Source organism: Paramormyrops kingsleyae, chromosome 24, assembly GCF_048594095.1.
Source record: "Paramormyrops kingsleyae isolate MSU_618 chromosome 24, PKINGS_0.4, whole genome shotgun sequence".
In the NCBI taxonomy this organism is placed as follows: domain Eukaryota; kingdom Metazoa; phylum Chordata; class Actinopteri; order Osteoglossiformes; family Mormyridae; genus Paramormyrops; species Paramormyrops kingsleyae.
Window position 1 is genome coordinate 14,125,082 of NC_132820.1, and position 23,183 is coordinate 14,148,264.

The 23,183-nt window shown below is 48.2% G+C and overlaps 2 protein-coding genes across 2 annotated transcripts; one reads left to right on the top strand and one right to left on the bottom strand.

Annotated features, from left to right (window-relative positions):
• The first annotated feature begins 471 nt into the window (after positions 1–471).
• Positions 472–3,921, top strand: LOC111854386 (ras-related protein Rab-38-like). Its single transcript, XM_023832289.2, has 3 exons — positions 472–762; positions 1,474–1,754; positions 3,137–3,921. The coding sequence occupies exons 1-3, from the start codon at positions 564–566 to the stop codon at positions 3,287–3,289; spliced, it is 633 nt and encodes a 210-aa protein (XP_023688057.1). The 5' UTR covers positions 472–563; the 3' UTR covers positions 3,290–3,921.
• A 6,799-nt stretch (positions 3,922–10,720) lies between these two features.
• Positions 10,721–17,773, bottom strand: tmem135 (transmembrane protein 135). Its single transcript, XM_023832233.2, has 15 exons — positions 17,564–17,773; positions 16,682–16,809; positions 15,841–15,933; positions 15,351–15,384; positions 15,190–15,255; positions 14,752–14,798; positions 14,111–14,152; positions 13,855–14,025; positions 13,696–13,765; positions 13,432–13,599; positions 13,246–13,309; positions 13,026–13,102; positions 12,830–12,928; positions 12,379–12,446; positions 10,721–11,761 (listed from the first exon to the last, which is right to left on the bottom strand). Exons 1-15 carry the CDS (start codon positions 17,702–17,704, stop codon positions 11,629–11,631), a joined length of 1,401 nt encoding a protein of 466 aa, XP_023688001.2. The 5' UTR covers positions 17,705–17,773; the 3' UTR covers positions 10,721–11,628.
• Positions 17,774–23,183: the final 5,410 nt, after the last annotated feature.

The window sequence follows — 23,183 nt, forward strand, 5'->3', positions numbered from 1 at the left end:
AATGTCCTCTGAATCCACCTGTCTGTGTAAAACCTGCTTCTCCAGGTTTGAGACTATTGTGAACACCAGAAAGCAGTAATCTAAGAATACATCCGTAACAACGATTCTGTTGCCATTAAATACGTCGATTCCCTCCAGCTATCATCCGTAACATTTAATTAGACTTCCCGAACAATTGGATGTGATGTTCCCTTTATTTACCGCGTAGAAACTGCATCCGGAGGCTGACAAGTTAAAATTTCTGGAAAGCGATTTCCATCTATTATAAAGTAGGTTAGTAAAATTACGACGGAGCTCCAAGTTCCCGCAGATGAACACAGAGGAACGAACTCCAGAAAAAGAAAGTTTCATGCCTTGACAGTCAAGAGTTTCGCTTTACACCCACTGCGCGGCTAGGGTGATTCACGGGATAACAGCTATCACGCCGATACAATAATAACTATAAAATTTCCGCTGTCGCCTGTCCCCGTCGCCCCACCGTCCGGGGGGCGGTCCTCGGAGGCAGCGGGTAGGCAGGAGTGAAGGCAGTGTGGGTCCCGGGGGCATTTCTTACATACACAGCCATGCAGAAGAGCCACAAGGAGCGTCTCTACAAAGTGCTGGTAATCGGGGACCTGGGTGTGGGTAAGACGAGTATCATCAAGCGCTACGTTCAGCAGAGTTTCTCCGGCAACTACCGCGCCACCATTGGGGTGGACTTCGCGCTGAAGGTGCTCAGCTGGGGAGGGGAGACCGTCCGCCTGCAGCTATGGGACATCGCCGGTAATCATGTCACATTGAACTCATTTACTTAAAACACTGAAAACCGAAGCTTCTGGTAAAACTTTGCTCACTTTATAACAAATGAAGACCAATAAAACAAAGTGTATGATGCACCTAAACAATTTCTTTAAATCGTGTTTAGCCCATTTAATCTTTGCTTTTTAAACATGCCCCATAAAGTTAGTCTTTTACAACAGAATAACTTTATTTTAGTCTTTAGCCGCAGCTTATTTGTCCTGCTTTGAACGTCAGTTGTACCCCGTAATTCGGCTATACTGCCCCGGTTTCCGCGGTTCTTCTTCTGTAAGGCGAATCTTTACAGCGGTTACCGTAATAAGGTTTAATATGACTCTGCTGAATACTGCTGATCTCCCTGACGTCATTTCGATAACCTGCTTTTTCAGATACGTGTCATAAATGTATATAATAAACGTATAAAAAATGACACCATCACCACTACAAAAACCAAGGAATCACAGTTTAAAACTTTAACTTTTGTTGAGGTCTATGATGAGAAAAAGACAGCACAACTGTCACAGATACAGACAATCCAGTGGAACTGAGAAGGCAGGACATTGGTTTGCCTCTTTGCCTGGACTGTATAATGTTATGAGGCACAGATTTAACTGGTTTCAGTGCAATAAAAGTACAGGATCGTAGCACAACTGCAAGCTGAACTGAACCGGTGAGCAGGTTGCCTTGCGTTTCCAGGTCAGGAGCGTTTTGGGAACATGACCCGGGTTTACTACAGAGAGGCCGTGGGTGCATTTATCGTCTTTGACGTGACCCGGCGTGCCACATTTGAGGCGGTCACCAAGTGGAAGGAGGACCTGGACTCCAAGCTCACCCTGTCAAACGGCAGGAGAGTCAGCACCGTCCTCCTGGCCAACAAGTGTGACCACGGGTGTGAACTGCAGAGTCACGACGCAGCCAGGATGGAGCAGTTCTGCAGGGACAGTGGCTTCGTGGGCTGGTTCAGAACATCAGCAAAGGTACTTCCTCACTAGGTCAGAAACACAGCTTCTGCTGTCCCAGAACACATGGTGAGATAGTCACCCACAGTGAGACAGACATACAATGGGAAAGTCAGACAGGGACACACACGATGGGAGAGTCACACAGATGTACAAACAGTGAGAAAGACACACAATGGGAGAATCACATAGGCATACTCACACAGTGGGAGAGTCACCCAGAGACACGCAGTGGGAGAGTCACATAGGCACACTCACACAGTGGGAGAGTCACCCAGAGACACGCAGTGGGAGAGTCACATAGGCACACTCACACAGTGGGATAGTCACGTAGGCACACTCACACAGTGGGAGAGTCACCCAGAGACACACAGTGGGAGAGTCATATAGGCACACTCACACAGTGGGAGAGTCACCCAGAGACACACAGTGGGAGAGTCACATAGGCACACTCACACAGTGGGAGAGTCACATAGGCACACTCACACAGTGGGAGAGTCACCCAGAGACACACAGTGGGAGAGTCACCCAGAGACACACAGTGGGAGAGTCACATAGGCACACTCACACAGTGGGATAGTCACGTAGGCACACTCACACAGTGGCAGAGTCACCCAGAGACACACAGTGGGAGAGTCAGACAAGAGACCTATACAATGGGAGAATCACATCAGCACACATACAGTGAGACACACACAGTGTGAGAGCCACACAGACACAGTGAGTGACACACACAGAGAGAAAATCACACAGACACACAGTGAGAGACCCACACAAGGAGAGAATCACACAGACACACAGAGTGAGAGACACGGGCAGTGAGAGAGTAACACACAGTGGGAGGGTTCCACAGACACACACACAGTGAGAGACACAGTGGGAGAGTCACACAGACACACACATAGTGAGAGACACACATGCAGTTGGAGAGTCACACAGACTCACATATAGATAGATAGTCAGGTAGACACAGAGTAAGAGACATACAATGGGAGAGTCAGACAGTCACACTCACACGGTGGGAGACACAGTGAGAGTCACACAGAAACACACATAGTGACACAGTCACATATTCACACAGTAAGAGAGTCACACAGACCACAGGTCCCTCTCCGTCCTACATCTCCCAGCTTTTATAACAAGTAGGACATTTGCAGAAGTCCCTGGGGGGTCTCTAAAGAAACTTTAATATGAGAGAACACTTGGGACATATAATTAATTCCTTCATGAATATTAATTATGGTCATTATGCCAGCCAATCAGAATGGCAGTTCAGATTGCAGTCAAACTGTAAGACAAAGGCATCGTTTCTGGCTTACAAATGTGCTCTGCACTTTGTTGATCTCTTTTACACTCTAACAGTGATCCATAACATGAACTCTACTCTCTCCTGTTGTCAGGACAACATCAACATAAATGAGGCGGCAAACTGCCTGGTGAAGCACATCATTGCCAGTGAGAAGGACGTGGTGAAGTCGGTCGTGCCTGACATCATCTCACCAAAGCTCAGTGCAGTCAAGGACAGCGCCTGCTCTGGCTGTTTTAAGGGGTGAGGGCCAGCGGGGGGGGTGTGGTCACATACAGAAGGGAGGCTACTTGTGGGGTGTGGCTACTCAGGGGGCATGAACATGCTGGGTGAAGGGCACGATTATTAAATGCTGTGGCTAAAATGCAGAATGGCACCTTATTTCCTCTGGGCCTCAGGGTTCCTCTACTCCAGAGGTGGGGAATCTGATTCATGGAGAGCCGGTGGGGGTTTTTGGGATGATCTCTCAATCGGTTGATTATAAAGCAGTGGTTCTCAGCTCCAGTCCGGAGGACTCGCTGTTATTTGCACGCACACTGGCTCTCCATGAATTAGGTTCCCCATCCTGCTCTACACACTCCATGGATCAAACAAAAGACTCCTGGTAAATGCTCTTTTTTCCATCATCTGAAACAGCCAGAGCAGCATTTGAAACAATGAGAAAATAATGAACATTTTTTGAAACCTTCCATAAATTTGACAGTGGGCCCACTTCTACCACGGGGGACAGGTTTAACGAGGGGGTGGTCAGCACGGTAAAATGGAGCAACGCAGAAAGAAGTGCTGTAATGCACCTGTACTCATACCTGTACAAATGGCAAATAAAGCATCATTTCATCTCCGTCACCATGACCTTGAATAAATGGCTAATTAAACCTACCTACCCTTTCTCTCCACATCCGTCTTCTTCTCAGTCTAGACACATCCTCAGTTTTCACAGACAAGCCTCTGCAAAATCTGGTGTACAGCTGGTTACCACCATTACTCAAAGTCAAATGTCTTATTCAAAGCGCATGTAGATAAAATGGTTCCAAAGCCTGAAATCTGGACCCACCAAGCAGCTGGTCAACAACTGTGTACTGTAGGGCCCTATGCCACACTCCTCTCCCTAGTGCATGTACATAGATTAGGTATGTGAAGAGCGCGACCAACATGGCCGCCTTTTTTGTTCCAGATTCCTGTTCCACCATCGGGTCATCTGAGCGCTGGGTATACCCCGGAAAATACGCATTCTTATTGTATCGCATTGCGGAATTCCGCGGTATTCCCACTGATAACATAGATGAGGATCCCCTCTTCGTCCCCCGTTTTGAATTTTTCAATTCTGTGTACATTTAGACCTTTTCCGGAAACGTTGAAAAATACACTCGATTTCAACATACAAAAACCACCTCAAAGGATTAAGTGACGCTTTTGAAAGCTAAATTGACATATTGTTCATCATTTCATCTTCCTAATCCTGCAGTTTCATAGCTTTCTATGGATCAGAAAAAAAGTTTACTGACCAGGACCGGCAGCATACAGGATCGTCACGGGCCAAAAATCCTGAAATCTGCTGTATGTTCATCAGTGATTTGTTGCATCAATATGCCATGATATTAGGGAAATATCTTAAGATGTGAAAAAGATGATTATATCCACTGAGTCGCATTTAATTAAGCAGAAGATAAGAGATATTCACATGGTCACGTGACCTAAACCAACAGCGGCGCCTGTTGATACACCATTCCAGTCTTCACCTTGTATCCATTTTATTTCAGACTAAGAACATACTTGGAATATATATTATTCTTTCAGATTGAAGAATATAAAGAGATACACCTTCCCTGAAAGTTTCATTGAGATATCTTGATTATGAAGGAAACTACAAGCGTTTTTATATAAAAAGTTAGGTATTTGGTCACAGTTTTCTACACACATTCCATTTTTAAAAATAGGGCTAATTAGCAAACTACTTTTGCCAATAATTTCCTTATTTGTTAAGATATCTGAGTGATTTTGGTGTCATTGTCTTTGTTTATTCAAGCTCTTTCCAATGGTACCATTGGCATTTAATTTGGTTGAGTTTGAAATTTTTCTTCACATACCTACATAGATCCACGGAATAGTCTCTCGAGTCCCCCAGGAGGACAGGGGGTGCCAGCGTGACTCACTGAGCACCAGCTGTAGACTGCAGGGGCCCTCTAGCTTTCCTGCCCTGGTCCATGTCCGTAGATCCACTGATTTGTGTCCCTGACAGCAGTGAGTCCCCCAGGGGAACAGGGGGCGCCAGCTTCAGTCACTGAGCACCAGCTGCTGTGGTTCCATTTTATGATGCCAGCGTGAGGGCACCTGCTATTCCATAGTGTCAGATACAGGCCGGCCAGCAAGCTGATATAATCAATGGCTCCAAGTCCAGGCTGTTGCATGTGTGATTAATGATGGTGGTGGTGGTGGGGGGAGGGATCCAGACCTCCACCCTCTGTGGTCAGTCCAACATGGACACCCTGAGGCCCAGTGTTCCTGATTGGATGGTGCTCACTGAGGAATGTGACCCATGCAACCATAGAAACACTCACTTCACTGCTGTTTACTCTTGCAAACCGCCCACCCCGAGCTCACCAAGCACACTACTCCCCTGTGTAGCCAATAGCCCATCCAAAGCCCCCCATTTTCACACTGATGTTGGTCAGAATCATCCCTTGAATACCTACACTTTCTGTCCAGTTTGTTTGCAGGACAGGTCCCATGACAGTAATCACAGCGATACTGAGTCTGTGAGTTTATGCGTGTTTGTTTGTTTCCACCACTAACTGAGTAAGTCAACAAAGCCGGGTCCCATGACTGAGGTGATGGAGACACTGAGAGCAGTATTGAAGCCCGTAAGGTCCACTAATGAAAGCCTTGTGTGCAGCACACAAACCGTGCATGAAAAATGCACACAGATCCAACTCCACAGCACCTCAGTGAGAGGAACGTGCTGAAGCCAACTGTCTAGCAGCTGCCTGAAGCTTCAGAGCTTCTTCACAGAGTCACACTCAAGCAATCGGCTTAGGAAGAAAATCTCACGCCAAGTGACACCGGCGGGTTAGATGCGCATTGTGTCACATTGGTGACGTACCTTGATGAATCCCGCCTGTCTAAAGCTCAGTCAGCACAGTCCTTCTTAGGGAAAATAACCCAAAGGTGCTAAAATAGAACTATGAAGACATATGTCTCCTTATTTGTCTCATGTGCTGCCACTTGCCACCTTTTACTGTTGTCCCCCTACCCATGAAAATCTTAGGCCCGAGTGTCTGATTTGTCCTGCTGCTGACTCTGGGTGGGTTGAACATGGCTGGTTAAGATGCCATGTTCACCATAGTTTACCAGCTAGTCACGGGGGGTGTAGATAACATTCCGCATACCGCAATGGCAGTAACTCTGAATAAGTGCTTTTGTTCGCTGCAAACAGCAGTTATACTAGCGTGTCTGCCTGAGAACATGTATAAAATCAGGCCGGCTCGTGTTCAAGGTCTGTTGCATAAAGTGTGGGGTTATATAATCTCTGCTTCACCAAGTTCATAATGACTGCTTGTTGCAATATATAGTCCTTACACAGTGAGCATTTCTTAGGATATACTACAGAGTTCAGTCACGCTGACTTCCCACACACACACAGATTAGGTATCCAAATCTTTGTGAGGAGTCTCCATTAATTTCTATGGGCATTACCTTAATCCTAACTATGTCAACCTTAACCCCTACCCAACCTTAACCATAAGTAACCAAACAAAATACAAGACCTATGGCATGTTTAGTTTTCTGACTGAAAAAATGTCCCCAGACTGTCAAAATAATAGGTTTTTATCACATTGTGGGGAGATTTGGTCCTTACTGTGTAATATATACAGTACATGCTCCACACAGATGAATGAAGTGACTCTGTAGTCTTTATGCTCTGGGACCAAATGAACTCAATTCATCCATTTTTGGGGTGGTAGGTAGCTTAGATGGTCAGGGAAGGGAACCTACCTCTAGAAAATCATGAGTTCAAACCCTTGGAAGAAAATCCAGTCCATAGTTTTGTTTAGTCAAACAGCTGAGTACTCTGTGACTCTTTATACTCAACTGGTTGGTTGACACAAAACTTTGGTCTGGATTTGTATTTTCTGGACCTGAACTTTCCACCTCTGGTGGCTGGTAGCATTTGATAATATCAGTGTTGGGCCCTTGAGCAAGGTCTTTAACAGCACTGGGGACACTGGCTGACCTGGTCTCTGACCACAAGCTTTCCTCCATTGCATGTGGCTGTGGGCAAAAATATCTGCAGAATATTTTAATGTTCTGGTGCGTATAAGCTCAGCAAGAGAGGGGACTGTCTTGTTTTTGTTTCCTGACAGCTTGTCTTACTCGGGAGTTCTGGAATTCTGACATGTAAAGACAAACGCTCAATAGTCAGAGCAATGTCAGGTCATTGAGAGTGCTGGATTCTGTTTTTTTTTTTTTGCATAATCTTTATGTGGGAGATGAGAGGAAACAAGCACCCAATGAAGCTCCATAATTGATTATATTTCAGCGTAATGGGGTCGTGTGAATGGATGACTGACACAGCAGGTCACCGGGTATAGACTGCCTCGGTATAGACTCGGGTGACTCTGTGCATGTGGATCTTACATAGATCGCACCACATCTCACAATCGCTATTCATGGATGGTGAGCTGCAGGCTGCAGGCAGCAAGCAGCGACATCGTGATGCACCCAACATCCTAGCAAAATGCTGTGTGGATGGATTCTGACCACGGGAGAAACCAGAGCTACTGTCTGAGGCAGGACCTCTCAGGATGACATCAGCAGAGGAGCAACTGGGAGCCACTTTACGTGGCCTAAGTCCCTAATGCTAACACTGTAACCTTAAGCCTTCCCTCCTGCAGCTGACCAAGTGGTGTAAAGTTCACGAGGAACTCTATTTGGCTGAATTGATAGACACAGGATCTTGGCCAGATTTCCTTCACCTTTGTGAAACAGGGGACAGGGACAGAGTTGGGGTGACTTGAACACGTTTCCAACTAGGAATCATGGGGGAACACGCAGGGGACCTAAGTGACTCAGCACATGTTACCAACAGGAATCACGGGGGAACATGCAGGAGACCTAAGTGACTCAGAACATGTTCCCAACAGGAATCACGGGGGAACATGCAGGAGATGCGAGTGACTCAGCACATGTTCCCAACAGAAATCATGGGGGAACACGCAGGAGATGCAAGTGATTCAGCACATGTTCCCAACAGGAATCATGGGGGAACACGCAGGAGACCTAAGTGACTCAGCACATGTTCCCAACAGGAATCACGGGGGATCATGCAGGAGACCTAAGTGACTCAGAACATGTTCCCAACAGAAATCATGGGGGAACACGCAGGAGATGCAAGTGATTCAGCACATGTTCCCAACAGGAAACATGTGGGAACACGCAGGAGACACAAGTGACATGGCACACGTTCCTGACAGGAACCATAGAACACGCTGGACATAATAGTGACATGGCACATGTTCCAGATAGGAACCATAGAACAACACGCAGGACATGTAAGTGACACAGCAACTGTTCCTGATAGGAACCATTGAGGAAAACGCAGGACACGTAAGTGGTACAGCACACGGTCCTGACAGGAACCATAGAGGAACATGCAGGACATGTAAGTGATACAGCACACGGTCCCTCTGCGTCTGCCTGTGGCCCCTTTAACTGGGCGCCCTCCAGGAAAACCCAGAGAAACTGGGGTTTGTTCGATATTTAAATGCCTTCCAGTATAATTTGCAAGGTCGTTTCAAAGACACTGTGATAATTAGAGGAAGTTCTCACAGGGGACGGCTAGATTACGTCATTCTGTTGATTCGAGGTCAGAGGGACTCAGTAATCGAAGCTCAAAGCCCATCTATGCTCAGAGAAACAAATTGAGGGCGATGGCATCTAGATGGAAACCACAGGGGGCGGAGCACTGAAACAGTATCCAATTAAAAGCCTCCAGATCATCACATAACTTGGGCCTTCTGACTTACTTTGATTAGTTTGTCACGGAGGTGTTCACTACAGAGGAATGTCAGCCTTCTGGGTCACATTTGAGCCACGTAGCGTCTTAATCTGGGATCACCAGATGCCTTCATCAATTGCCAATCAGCAATGCCAGTCCAATGTTCTGTTGAGCATGTTCCAATTACAGAACCATAGTTCTCTACAGTGGTTTAGCCAGGCTCACCTACCTCATCACTAAAGTGTACGACGGATGCAGAGCCACACTGCCAGTCCTGGAGGTCCAGGGAATCTGAAAAATCACTGTTCCACCACAGGGCAGTGTGGAGCGAAGTTTGCAGAGAATAGAGTGTGAGACAACATGAGCACGGATTTTGATCAGTGACCAGGCATTCGAAGGCTTTGGACTAAGACAGATGCAGCATTTTGCTCATGTTAAGCATCAGCAGAAGGAAGGTGTCCACTGGTCTGCCTCACAGTGCCCCCTGTTGGTACTTATTTAATTTGCATGTTCCTCATTAACATATCACCTGGAGCAGGGGTGGGCAATCTTATGCGCAAAGGGCCGGTGTGTATGCAGGTTTTTGGGATAACCTTTAGGTCAGCTGTTCAAAGGCAGGTGTGAGGACTTTTCAGCCAAATCAGTCCTCGAATTAGTAATCTAATTATGGAGCTGCAGCAAAAACCAGCATACACACCAGTCCTTTGCAGATAAGACTGCCCATCCCTGACTTAGAGGGACCAAGTGAAATTTCCAAAAGCTGTTCTGGTCCCTGGACATTCCTGCTGCTGCCTTATGGGACCAATGCTCATGGGAAGCTGTGAGAGAGTGAGATACACAAAGGCTGCACAGCAAACCGCTGAGAAAGGAGTCGCTCACTGGGGACGGAAAAACACAAACATCCTGTAAGATTCACCACAGCATGCGTAAGGCGGCTGAGAACAGCTCCGCATTTCACCGTGATCCCCTTACTGACATTCCATCCGGGGCATCCCCTGCGGCACGGGACCAGCTACGCAGTCATGGGAAACAGGTGGGTCCCTAAACGGTGCAGCGAACATAATCCATGGCAGGGAAATGCACCAACACCTTAACACAGCCACTGGCATGGAGGCCACACCCGCACTCACTTTGGAAGAGAGAGATGACTCATCGGAACAACAGACACCTCCTCCTCCGATGACCTGCACCTGTGCTCCTTACGGCATCTTCGGTCTTCCAGCACCGCATCTTAATACACGGTGCTAAGCATGATGGGAAGCAATTTGCTAAGCATGATGGGAAGTAACCTGCTAAGAATGATGGGAAGTAATCTGTACTCTGTATAGAGGAGACCGTGGACAGATGTGGAATTTTTTCCATGTCATTTCCATAAAATGTAGAAAAATGACACAATGGAAAAAAATAAATAAAAGTTGTAGTGTTTTTTAGTGGTTTTTGGGGGAATCTAAGTTATGCAGGAAGATTACTGTATCCTTTCGAACGACTGATCTCGTTCATCAATTGGCCTCAGTCTCCCCAAATATGTGGCTCTCACTTGCTGAGGCTATTCGCTCGATTCAGTGCTCACCTATACCTCACTCTAACCCCAAACCCTCCCACGACAAGGTCAGCATAACCACAAACGCTGAGAGGGGTCAACTGTGACGTACGAGACGAAAAGAAGGCTGACACGACAGCAGGAAATGTCACCCGAAAGCCGCTCAAACAGGCTGCTTTATTGTTCCCGATGTTACATCCAGTTCTGTGAAAGATGAACACATTCCTTATTAGACTGATCTTAATTCGCCTCTCATTTATTCATTGCTAGATCTCAGATCTCAGGGTACTGTCAGCTATTGGCAGCTTGCACAGTCACAGTCCCGCAAGGGCCGTGGGGGAGGGCCCTTCGCATTTAACCCAGCGTGGGGGCAGTCATACTGCACTACAGGCCCGTGGGTCTGGGTCTCCCATCCATACGTGTGACATCACTTTAAAATGGGCAGTCAGGAGAAACTAAAAGCCTCACTTTATACAGGGATTTTAAAAGCCCTGCTTCCACTGTTTAAAAAGACATCTACAGATATATCTCAGGAGAGCCTGATTTAGCTAATCATACTGGTTAGATTTGATTGTAAATTAATGAGATTAAACTCAAACACATAATTGCATTTGAATTCAGATAAGAAGATTTTCGTTATTTTACCTGCCGTTCGATCCATATTCAATATATCAATACGTAACTGCAAAGTACTACAATCATCGATGCCAAACCATTCAGTGAAGGATCTGTGGAAAATCGCATTTGGACTCACATGTGTTGGGTTTAAGTTGGTCTCTGCCCAGTCCTTCTATGTCAGACACGCTAATGGGAACCCTTTACCTGACCGCCTTCAGCACAGCCCACGTTATACCAGCTTAAGGTGACTCAGTGGCACCCCCTAGTGCCGTGACAATAGGGGGCATGTTTGGCTGGCATCACGGCGGTCAAACTGAAGGCACTTCAGGTAAAGCGTTTCCACAGGCTCACATGAAGGTAACACTGATCACGCTGCATGAGGGGTGCGGTCGAGTCCTTAGATCCACCAGACCCACCCCAGGGCCACCCCAACTCAGCCGAGATGCCCCTCCACACCGGGGGGCATTAAGGTGTATCTGGGGTCCAACTGGGGCACAAAATCCTGAAACTCCTGTGAGGCCTGAGTGCCGAAGATGTCCAGAACCCGGCGGTTCATCAGGGAGAACCTGGAGAGGCACACACAGGAAAAGGAACACTCGTCACTCCAGGGATCAGTCACGTGGGACTGCTGATCCCACCCCCACACACCAGCTGACATCATACCAGGGATCAGTCACATGGGACTGCTGATCCCACCCCCAAACACCAGCTGACATCACACCGGGGATCAATCACATGGGACTGCTGATCCCACCCACGAACACCAGATGACATCACACCAGGGATCAGTCACATGGGACTGCTGATCCCACCCCCAAACACCAGCTGACATTACACCGGGGATCAATCACATGGGACTGCTGATCCCACCCCCACACACCAGCTGACATTACACCGGGGATCAATCACATGGGACTGCTGATCCCACCCACAAACACCAGCTGACATCACACCGGGGATCAGTCACATGGGACTGCTGATCCCACCCCCACACACCAGCTGACATCACATCGGGGATCAGTCGCATAGGACTATTGACTCCGCCCACAAACATCAGCTGACATCACACCCGGGATCAGTCACATGGGACTCCTGATCCCACCCCCATACCAGCTGATGCTACACTGGGGATCAGTTACATGAGATCAGTCACATGGGACAGCAGGACCCAGCCCCCACGCACCTGCCCTTTGTAAGCCGCAGGAGAAACTTCCAGTAAGAGGGCCGCAGATTCTGTACCTCCATCACAGCCTGGAGAAACACACAGCGCCTGCTAGTTAGAAAGCAGACACACAAACACACAGACACACAGACACACAAACACACAGACATACAAACACACAGACACACAGACACACAGACACACAAACACACAGACACACAAACACACAGACACACAAACACACAGACACACAGACACACAGACACACAGACACACAAACACACAGACACACAGACACACAGACACACAAACACACAGACACACAGACACACAGACACACAGACACACAGACACACAAACACACAGACACACAAACACACAAACACACAGACACACAAACACACAGACACACAAACACACAAACACACAGACACACAAACACACAGACACACTCTCAGTGATATCCACTTACCGCCTGGAAGCAGATTGCTGTGGAGACAGCATAGATCAAAGTGTCAGCGTGTGGAAAGTAGGGGACCCGGCCTGCCTCAATGCCCTTAAAGTAAACGGTCTGTGGAGAGGAGGAGGGAGTCAGGAGTCAGGGGTTAGGGTTTCCACAGTCATGCAAGGGCAGTCTGACAGAACACAGGTCACTGCAGGGTCACTACCTCCACCAGCTTGGAGAAAAGGTACATGGAGATGGTGGTGCTCTTGTAGAAGAACATGGAGACCCCAGCCAAGAATCCTAATAGGAGACAAGAAGGAAAAAACATACTAATTTAGGTAGGACTCATCACTGTGGATGTCACTGGACCTACAGAGGCAGGGGTCACATCCGCTGTCATCATGGCAACGCAGTGAGACTGATCGGCAGGGGGGGCGACATACCAGCAATGAGTGCGTGCAGCTCATCGTCAAGGTTACGCACCCACCGGAGAAAACAGCTAGTTCCCTGCGACAGACAGAAAGGCCGAGGCAGAGACCAAGATCAACGGCGAACCAGCAAAGGATTCTGGGATTTAAAATCTCATTATGAGTATGCACAGCTTTTGGGCTACGGTGGGGGGGGCAGACCTTGTAAATGCTGACAAAGGAACCAAGGAACGCCCCCAGCTGGAAGTTCTCCTTATTGTAGAGGAGGGAAAGCAGGCGGGACGGACGGGTGAAGGCGTGTCGGAAGGCTGAAGGCACCCTCAGGCAGCACTGGATCAGGTAGCCCACGCTGAACATGCGCACGAAGCCCTGTCGGGGGGGACGGGGGGGGGGGGAGACGCGTGGGGTCAGGCCAGCAGGGGTGGTGCGGCGGCAGCGTGAGGGCAGCATGGAAGCGGCTCGCACCTTCACGCAGTAGCTGATGCAGTTGTCACCGTAGTGCTTGCAGCACCTGTGCCGGGGGCCGTGTTTACATCTAGGGAAGCAAGAGAAAAGAAGTTGGTGCATCTTTCGGCGGACCAACTCCAGAGGATATGTCCCCATGCAGCCCAGAACCCGTCTCACACAGACTCCAGCAGTCTCCTGGTCAGGTCCGTGATGGAAGAAATACTGGAGGTAGACAGGACACGAGGCCGGTCTTGTTTTGGCTCCACAGTGCCCCCCTCTGGGCCCTTTGGGTATGTGTGCTCTGCCAGAAATGAGTGTGTGGGAATCTCCTCTTTGCCCACAATGAACCTAGTAGACATCACAGAAGAGACTCAACTTTAGCAGTGCTCTGTGGATAGGACCACACTGGGCAGACCTTGTGTCTTTCACCTACTTCAGGGCAGAGAACGTAAATCCCTGCAGTCCGTCTTTACACCTGGGGAACAAAAGAAACACAGTTTGTCCAGTGGCAGACGGCCTGAGTAGGTCCAATGTAACCACAATTGTCCTTAAGCTGCCCCCCTCCCACATGCCTGCACATCGTCATGGTCTCCCCTTTGCACTGCTTTCTGACTGGCTGTTAGTTTCCTGAGATATTGCATCACAGTACATTACTGCAATCAGTCATAACATCGATTTAACAGCAGAGGGCAGCACTGAGCCAGAAATGAAGCCCTTATCAATGAGTGAAATTAAAAGAAATATGAAAGAAAATTAATTCGCTATTTTTACAGGTAAAGAACACAGAAATTCTTTGATTTCCACATATGCCATTGTGCACACATGGATATACAGGTGAAATCTGTATAGGAGGCGAACGTTTTGGGGACGAGCACAGGATCAGTCAACGTGCAGCATCCCATGAAGAACTGGGGTTAGGGGCCTCGGTCAAGGGCACAATGACGGCATTAGTCTGTCATCCAGGGGATTCTAACTGCGGACTTGGCAAACACGGGCAGTCCTGTCTTATTGAGCTACTATCCACAACGTGCACCATTGACAGCCGCAAATACTGCGGACAAGAGTTTTCCTCACCTGAAGAAGAACATGTAGAGAGCGGCTGTGATGCAGAAGAGCAGGACCTGCAGAGAGAGCAGAAAGGGCTCAGAGGAGACCCGCACAGGCCGGAAACGGCGGCAGCCTTCCGGAAGCCCTGGCAGATCCTGAACAAGCAGCCAGGCCGCTCTCTCACGTGGCTGTGTTTCAGGAACAGTGCTGAAGGGCCCGAGGCTGTCAACGGCTCACTCCGGAACATTCTATCAACTTCCTCCTGAGAAATCGGATGTGATACCCACTTCTCAATGAAAGCTACGCTCCAGCACCCTGCCCTGAGTGGGGAAGGGTGGGAGGGGCAGGACACCAGGCAGAGTCTGCACTGATTGGCTGGAAATGTGGTGTGACAGCCAGTGTGGGGAGTAAACAGCCTGCTCTGATTGGTGGAGGGCATGGTGTGACCTCATGCTGGGGGCTCACCTCGCCATGCTTGATTGGAGTGATGATTCCTCTGGTGGCACCCATGCGGAATATCGTCTCCGTGGCCTGGACAGGCGGGAGCACGGCAGCAAAGAAGAAGATCCACATGAACAACAGCTAGTGGCTCGCAGTCGAGCTCCACACAAGGGTCAGGCTCTTACCAGGTTGGCCATGTATATGGTGAGGAGCCCCCGCCTGCGAGAGAGTGGGAGGGGGACAGTCAGCATCTGCACTGCCCCACACACACAAACACACACACACACACACACGCACGCACACACACACACACACACACACACACACACACACACACACACACACACACACACACACAGACCTGTAATCATATCTTTATGGAAACCGCTCATTCAATTCTATGAGAAAAATGCTAATGCTAACTATGACAACCTTAACCCCTACCCTGCCCTAACCATAACCATAAGTAACCTAACAAAATACAAGAGTTTTTGCATTTTTAGTTTTTTCATAGCAGTCACCGATTTTTATAAAATAGAGTTTTCCCTTATGGGGACCAGGAAACCGGTCCCCATAAGGGAAAAAAAACGGATATTTATCACGTTACGGGGACATTATGTCCCCATAAGGATAGGTAAACCCACTCGCACATACAATCACACACACACCCCTCACCTGCTCTTCCGCTCAATCAGGATGGCGAGGTAGGATGCAGGCAGTGCTGCTCCAAATCCCGCTGACCAGGAGTAAAACCTACCCAGAATCCTCCTGGAGCGGGGTGGGTGGGGGGAGGGGAGGGGAGGGAGACAGAGGGATGTGCATTATCACTCACCATCCCAACAATGCGGTACGGCAAAACTAGGGGGGGGGGACATGGGACAAAAAGAGTTTCAGGTGTATGGCTTAGCGGCCTGTGGCTTCACATACGCTGTGAGAGGCAAACCAACGCCCAAGAAGCAATCAGCAACATCGCCCCCTAGTGTTGGGAGTCAAAAGCAAAAAAAACAAAGTCTCCAAACAGTACAATCTGAACTCGGAGCACACTGCACATCACAGTCTTCATTCCACCTGCAAGCATAAAAATCACAGGAGCTTCAGCGTAACTCAGTCCCAGTGCAAAAGCAGGATAATTGGGACCAAATTCCATTTTTTATCTTATTTACTTTAAACACAAACTATATATTTCACATTCAGCAGTTTACTGTGTATCCACTGGGCTGTAACAGAGCTTGAACAGCAAACCCCCGTTACAGTCAGGATATTTTAATTTGCCGTTTGCAGTGTTGCATGTCATTTCCAAATCCCTGTTCCCCTTCGGAATGGGCCAAGCATGGAATGCATGTGGAAATCTCACTTCCCGAGTGACCTTTGGCTGAACACGCGGCTGACGTGTTACACGGACTTTAACCCCCGATGTGCTGAGGAACCCAGGCAAGACATAGGAGGCGCCTCAGCCCTGCACTCGCACCCCCAGTGGCCCAACACACACAGACACACAGACAGACACTGCACGTACCTGAGGATGCAGAAGAAGGCGATATAGAGACCCCCGTTGGCCGTCAGGAAGGAGGCGCTCTGCAGGATCTCAGGCAGCAGCCTCTTCACATAGTAATCCCTCTTCCTCCTCCGCAGGATGGCAGCGATCTGTGGGCAGAGAGAGTTACTGCGGACGGGTACCAGCCAGCATGTGGCGCTCTCCTCCGTTATTGCTGCATCTGTCCTCAGCTGAGAGTCTCTTAGGGTTCCCCCAAGCAGGGACTTATGGGGGCAGCCTGGGGTATTAATCCTCACCCCACACAGGATCCAAGCTCACACACAGCCCTGGGGTATTAACCACCACCCCACACAGGACCTGAGCTCATATATAATCTTGGGGTATTAACCCTCACCCCATACGGGGTCTGAGCTCATACCCAGTCCTGGGGTATTAACCCTCACCCCACATGGGATCTGAGCCATGTTGTTATCCACGGTGACTCTGTGTGTGTGTATGTGTGTGCGCACACATGCATGTCTTTGTGTGTATGGGGGGTTTGTGTTCACACCAGAGCAGACAGGACCTTCCCTATGAGAGTTATGCCTATGACAGTTACAGGTATTAGAGTTACAGCCAGCACACGGACTGTGACCGGGCTCTGTAATGCACCGCTGTCCTTCACACACTCAAATTGACCGTAACCGTAAGAAATGAGAAGCAAACGACAGACACGGACGCATTACCGACATGGCTTTATAGATACTATAACGAACTCGATCCTGTAAAAACAGCAACCCTGGGTGCCGCGGAGAGGTCGGGAAGTCCCCCTCCTCCGAATGAAGCTCCGAACAGCCAGCAGTTCACAGGCCCCGCCGGGCGCGCCAGAGACCCGAGGCCGCGGGCGGTCACGGCGATACTTACGAGGTACAGCGGCGCGTATATCTTAAAGGAGACCTCCAGCGCCCCAGCCGTCACCTGCAGGCTAGACACGGTGCAGGACGAGTTCCAAGTGTGCCCGATCTCGTAGCACGTATGCGGAATGGACTTGCTGAAGGCCGCCATCTTTGCGAGCGCTCGCCGCGGCTGCGCGTTCAGGAAGGCACGGGGACGCGCAGGCTGCGGAGAGCTGAGGAAGGGGGGGAAAGGTCGCTGCTGGGGTTATTCCAGGGCAAGCCGGCAGAGAGACTCAATGAAGGGAATTAGGCACAAAAGCGCTTCGTCTTTGGTGCCAAAATTTGCCGATCGTCTAGTGCCTGGTGCTGATGGAAAATCACGTGATTTTGCAATTTGGAAAAGAGATGTCTTTTCCCAGAGATCATTCGGCAGAGATCTTTCAGCTGATAGATGGCGCAGTATTACTGTACAGTAGGGTTCGGCAGTATCGCTGATTTTCTTTTTGGTCCCAGTAATACCAAAACTGATATCCAGATACCTATATTCTTAGGTCTTTTCTGCACAGGAATCTAACCTGTAGTCCAAAACTAGTTCCACAGTCCATATAAAGGCGTACATGTATTAATAGGTGTAATTAGAATTAGAATTAACTTTATTGATCCCAGAGGGAAATTGTAGTGCATACAGCAGCGAGCATGTAGAGCACATACGAACATATTTTTAGTGCAAAAGACAAGGTGCAAAGGACACATAGTGCAAGCAAAAAATAATAATAATAATAATACATTTAATTTATAATGCACTTTATATTTGAAAGCAAATCTCAAAGTGCTACAAAATTAATTCGACCCGAAAAGTTACATAGTGCAAACTACTGTAATTATAAGGCACACTTTAGAGTCCCGATGAACAGGATAATACAAAATATTAATGATACCGATAAATATTAAGCTGGTGTGGTAGAAAAATTATGAATCAACCTCTCTGATAACACAGAGAGTCACTTAGAATAAAAGTCTGGACGTCTCAGTTTGGTGAGTAAAGAAAATCTCTTTTATTCCAGCGATTTCAGCAAAGCGCTCCCATCACACTCTGGCACTCGGTACCAAGTCACCCCCAACACACAGAGCAACCAGTTAATAAACCATAACTCCCAATTCCCTATAAGGACTTCTAAGTCCTGATTGGTCACAAAATACCAACAAACTAAGCTGAAACGTATAACAAACACAATTCTCCTGCTCCATTGGTTCACCTTGGTAGCAAGGTAAAGTTCACCCATCTTGCTCAATTTACCGGAATATGGCTCTGCTTCTAGACTCTACTTGAGATATGTATATAGATATTGATTATACACTCACCTAAAGGATTATTAGGAACACCTGTTCAATTTCTCATTAATGCAATTATCTAATCAACCAATCACATGGCAGTTGGTTCAATGCATTTAGGGGTGTGGTCCTGGTCAAGACAATCTCCTGAACTCCAAACTGAATGTCAGAATGGGAAAGAAAGGTGATTTAAGCAATTTTGAGCGTGGCATGGTTGTTGGTGCCAGACAGGCCGGTCTGAGTATTTCACAATCTGCTCAGTTACTGGGATTTTCACGCACAACCATTTCTAGGGTTTACAAAGAATGGTGTGCAAAGGGAAAAACATCCAGTATGCGGCAGTCCTGTGGGCGAAAATGCCTTGTTGATGCTAGAGGTCAGAGGAGAATGGGCCGACTGATTCAAGATGGTAGAAGAGCAACTTTGACAGAAATAACCACTCGTTACAACCGAGGTATGCAGCAAAGCATTTGTGAAGCCACAACACGCACAACCTTGAGGCGGATGGGCTTCAACAGTAGAAGACCCCACCGGGTACCACTAATCTCCACTACAAATAGGAAAAAGAGGCTACAATTTGCACAAGCTCACCAAAATTGGACAGTTGAAGACTGGAAAAATGTTGCCTGGTCTGATGAGTCTCGATTTCTGTTGAGACATTCAAATGGTAGAGTCAGAATTTGGCGTAAACAGAATGAGAACATGGATCCATCATGCCTTGTTACGACTGTGCAGGCTGGTGGTGGTGGTGTAATGGTGTGGGGGATGTTTTCTTGGCACACTTTAGGCCCCTTAGTGCCAATTGGGCATCGTTTAAATGCCACGGCCTACCTGAGCATTGTTTCTGACCATGTCCATCCCTTTATGACCACCATGTACCCATCCTCTGATGGCTACTTCCAGCAGGATAATGCACCATGTCACAAAGCTCGAATCATTTCAAATTGGTTTCTTGAACTTGACAATGAGTTCACTGTACTAATATGGCCCCCACAGTCACCAGATCTCAACCCAATAGAGCATCTTTGGGATGTGGTGGAACGGGAGCTTCGTGCCCTGGATGTGCATCCCACAAATCTCCATCAACTGCAAGATGCTATCCTATCAATATGGGCCAACATTTCTAAAGAATGCTTTCAGCACCTTGTTGAATCAATGCCACATAGAATTAAGGCAGTTCTGAAGGTGAAAGGGGGTCAAACACCGTATTAGTATGGTGTTCCTAATAATCCTTTAGGTGAGTATATGACATTGCATCACTGTTAATGTTTGGGTGTTCCATTGATTAATGATTAACACATTGACATATTGTCATTGAATCACTGCAAATAAATGGTTAACATATGATTAGTATGATTAACATGATTACTTATACATTTGCACTACCGCATAACATATTATATACTGTCTACTGCAACTATTTTATAAAGCTATAACTGTTTGTGCACAAGTTGGGGAAGCTTGGAGTTTCTTCCCCCTTTTGCTTCACTGCTGACGCCACACCGATCCCCCTGTCAATCTTCCGCTCCATCCTTCCCTCACTCGTGAACAAGTCCCCGAGATACTTAAACTCCTATTTGGGGAAGGACTCCCTCCTCGACCTGGAGAGAGCACTCCATCCTTTGCTGGCTGACGACCATAGTCTCAGATTTGGAGGTGCTGATTTTCATCCCAGCCGTTTCACATTCGGCTGCGAATTGCTCCAGTGAGAGCCGAAGGTCACGGTCCGATGAGGCCAACAGAACCACATCATCTGCAAAAAGCAGAGACCTAATCCTGAGGTCACCAAACCGGATACCCTCAAAGCCCTGGCTGCGCCTAGAAATTCTGTCCATAAACATTATGAGTAATATCGGTGACAAAGGGCAGCCCTGGCGAAGTCCAACCCTCACCGGAAACGAGTCTGACTTACTGCCAACAAAGCGGACCAAGCTCTGACAAAAGTCATACAGGGACAGCACAGCCCTGATAAGGAAGCCTAGTACCCCATACTCCCGGAGCACCCCCCACAGGACTCCCCTAGGGACACGATCGAATGCCTTCTCCAAGTCCCACAAAACACATGTGGACTGGTTGGGCAAACTCCCACGCACCCTCCAGAACCCTGCGGAGAGTATAGAGCTGGTCCACTGTTCCACGGCCAGGGTGAAAACCACACTGCTCCTCCTGAACCCGAGGTTCGACAATCCGGCGGACCCCCCTCTCCAGGACCCCCGAACAGACCTTACCAGGGAGGCTGAGGAGTGTGATCCCCCTATAGTTGGAACACACCCTCCAGTCCCACTTCTTGAAGAGGGGGACCACCACCTCAGTCTGCCAATCCAGAGGCACCGCCCCTGATGTCCACGCCATGCTGCAGATGGGTGTCAACCAGGACAGTCCTGCAACATCCAGAGCCTTGAGGAACTCCAGGCGGATCTCATCCACCCCCGGGGTTCAGCCACCGAGGAGCTTTTTAATCACCTCAGCGACCTCCGCCCCAGATACAGGGGAGTCCTCCCCCAAGTCCCCAGACTCTGCTTCCTCTTTGGAAGACATGTCGTTGGGATTGAGGAGGTCTTCGAAGTACTCCTTCCACTGACCCAAAACGACCCGAGCTGAGGACAGCAGCGCCCCATCCCCACCATAAACAGTGTTGATGCAGCACCGCTATCCCGCCCTGAGCCGCTGGATGATGGACCAGAATCTCCTTGAAGCTGTCTGGAAGTCATCCTCCATGACTTTGCCAAACTCCTCCCACACCCAAGTTTTTGCCTCCACAACTGCCAAAGCCTCATTCCGCTTGGCCCACCGGTACTCATCAGCTGCCTCTGGAGTCCCACAGGACAAAAAGGCTTGATAGGACTCCTTATTCAGCTTGACGGCATCCCTCACAGCCGGTGTCCACCAGCGGGTTCCTCCAGGTCTCACTGTCATTGCCCACGTGAGCATTGAAGTCCCCCAGCAGAACAAGAGAGTCCCCAGGAGGAGTGCTCTCCAACACGACTTCCAAGGACTCCAAAAAGGGTGGGTATTCTGAACTTCTGTTTGGCGCATAAGCACAAACAACAGTCAGGGCCTGTCCCCCCACTCAATGGTGAAGGGAGGCTACCCCAACACACAGGCGCCCAGCCAGGGGCAATAAGTATGCCCACCCCTGCTTGGCACCTCTTCCCGCGGGCAACTCCAGAGTGGAAGAGGGTCCAACCCCCCTCGAGGAGACTGGTTCCAGAGCCAAGCAATGCATCGAAGTGAGCCAGACTATATCTAGTCAGAACCTCACAACCTCATGCACCAGCTCAGGCTCCTTCCCCGTCAGAGAGGTGACATTCCATGTCCCTTGAGCTAGCTTCTGTCTTGGGCCACTGCCTAACTCACACTGCACCCGACCCCTTTGGCCCCATGGATCCATGTTATAACTTATCATAAGAGGTCTAATGAGTTGCACTTCATCTGGATCCTCACCCAGGACCTGTTTGCCTTGGGTGACCCTACCAGGGGTATAAAGTCCGAGGCAACTTAGCCCCTGGGATCACTGGAACACGCAAACCCCTCCACCATGATAAGGTGTCGGCTACTTTAATTTTCACAATTATCTGTAAAGCTGCAGTTTGTTAAATAAATTTCACCTTTAACCATCGTTATCTGTGTGACTATATAAAATGCTTTTGAACTTCTACTTTCACTTTTATAATTGTCTGTTGAAGGTCGTCTGGAAGAGGTGAGTTTTCATATATATTCCAATACCGTGCAAAATGAAAGAAACACTATAACCCATACATTTATTGGTTTTATGAAAGTCTTTGGCTGGAATTGACAGTTACTGACCTTCTCCGGGGATCTTCCTGGAACTTATGTCGATGAAGAAAGATTTCAGCATCCATATTACTATAATAACTCATTCTAGAAAGTCTTTGAGGTGATCATTTTACTTTTACTGTGGGACTACATAAAATGATGTTTTTACTTTCACAATTTTCTGTATAACTGCAGCTTTAAAGGGTAGTTTGAAAAAAGTTAGTTTGTCCAAGATATATAGACTATGTGCAGCCGCAGAAAAAAATGAGATTTTTTGTTTCATTCATTTCTCTTTCACTCATACAGCTAGTCAATCTGTCACTGACTTTTTAAACCAATTTATTTAATTATTTAACTGAGCTGTTGGTGAAATTTAACAAAATCATGGAACAGTTAAGGTGCCCCTGAGGAGAGGTTTGGGAACTGAAGCGGTGTTCATCTAGCCATCCAACTAGATATCAGTAACTTTTTCGAAATTATTATTACACAGCAAATGTGCCAGTGTTAAATTAACACTGCATGGTGTCTATATGTGTCCA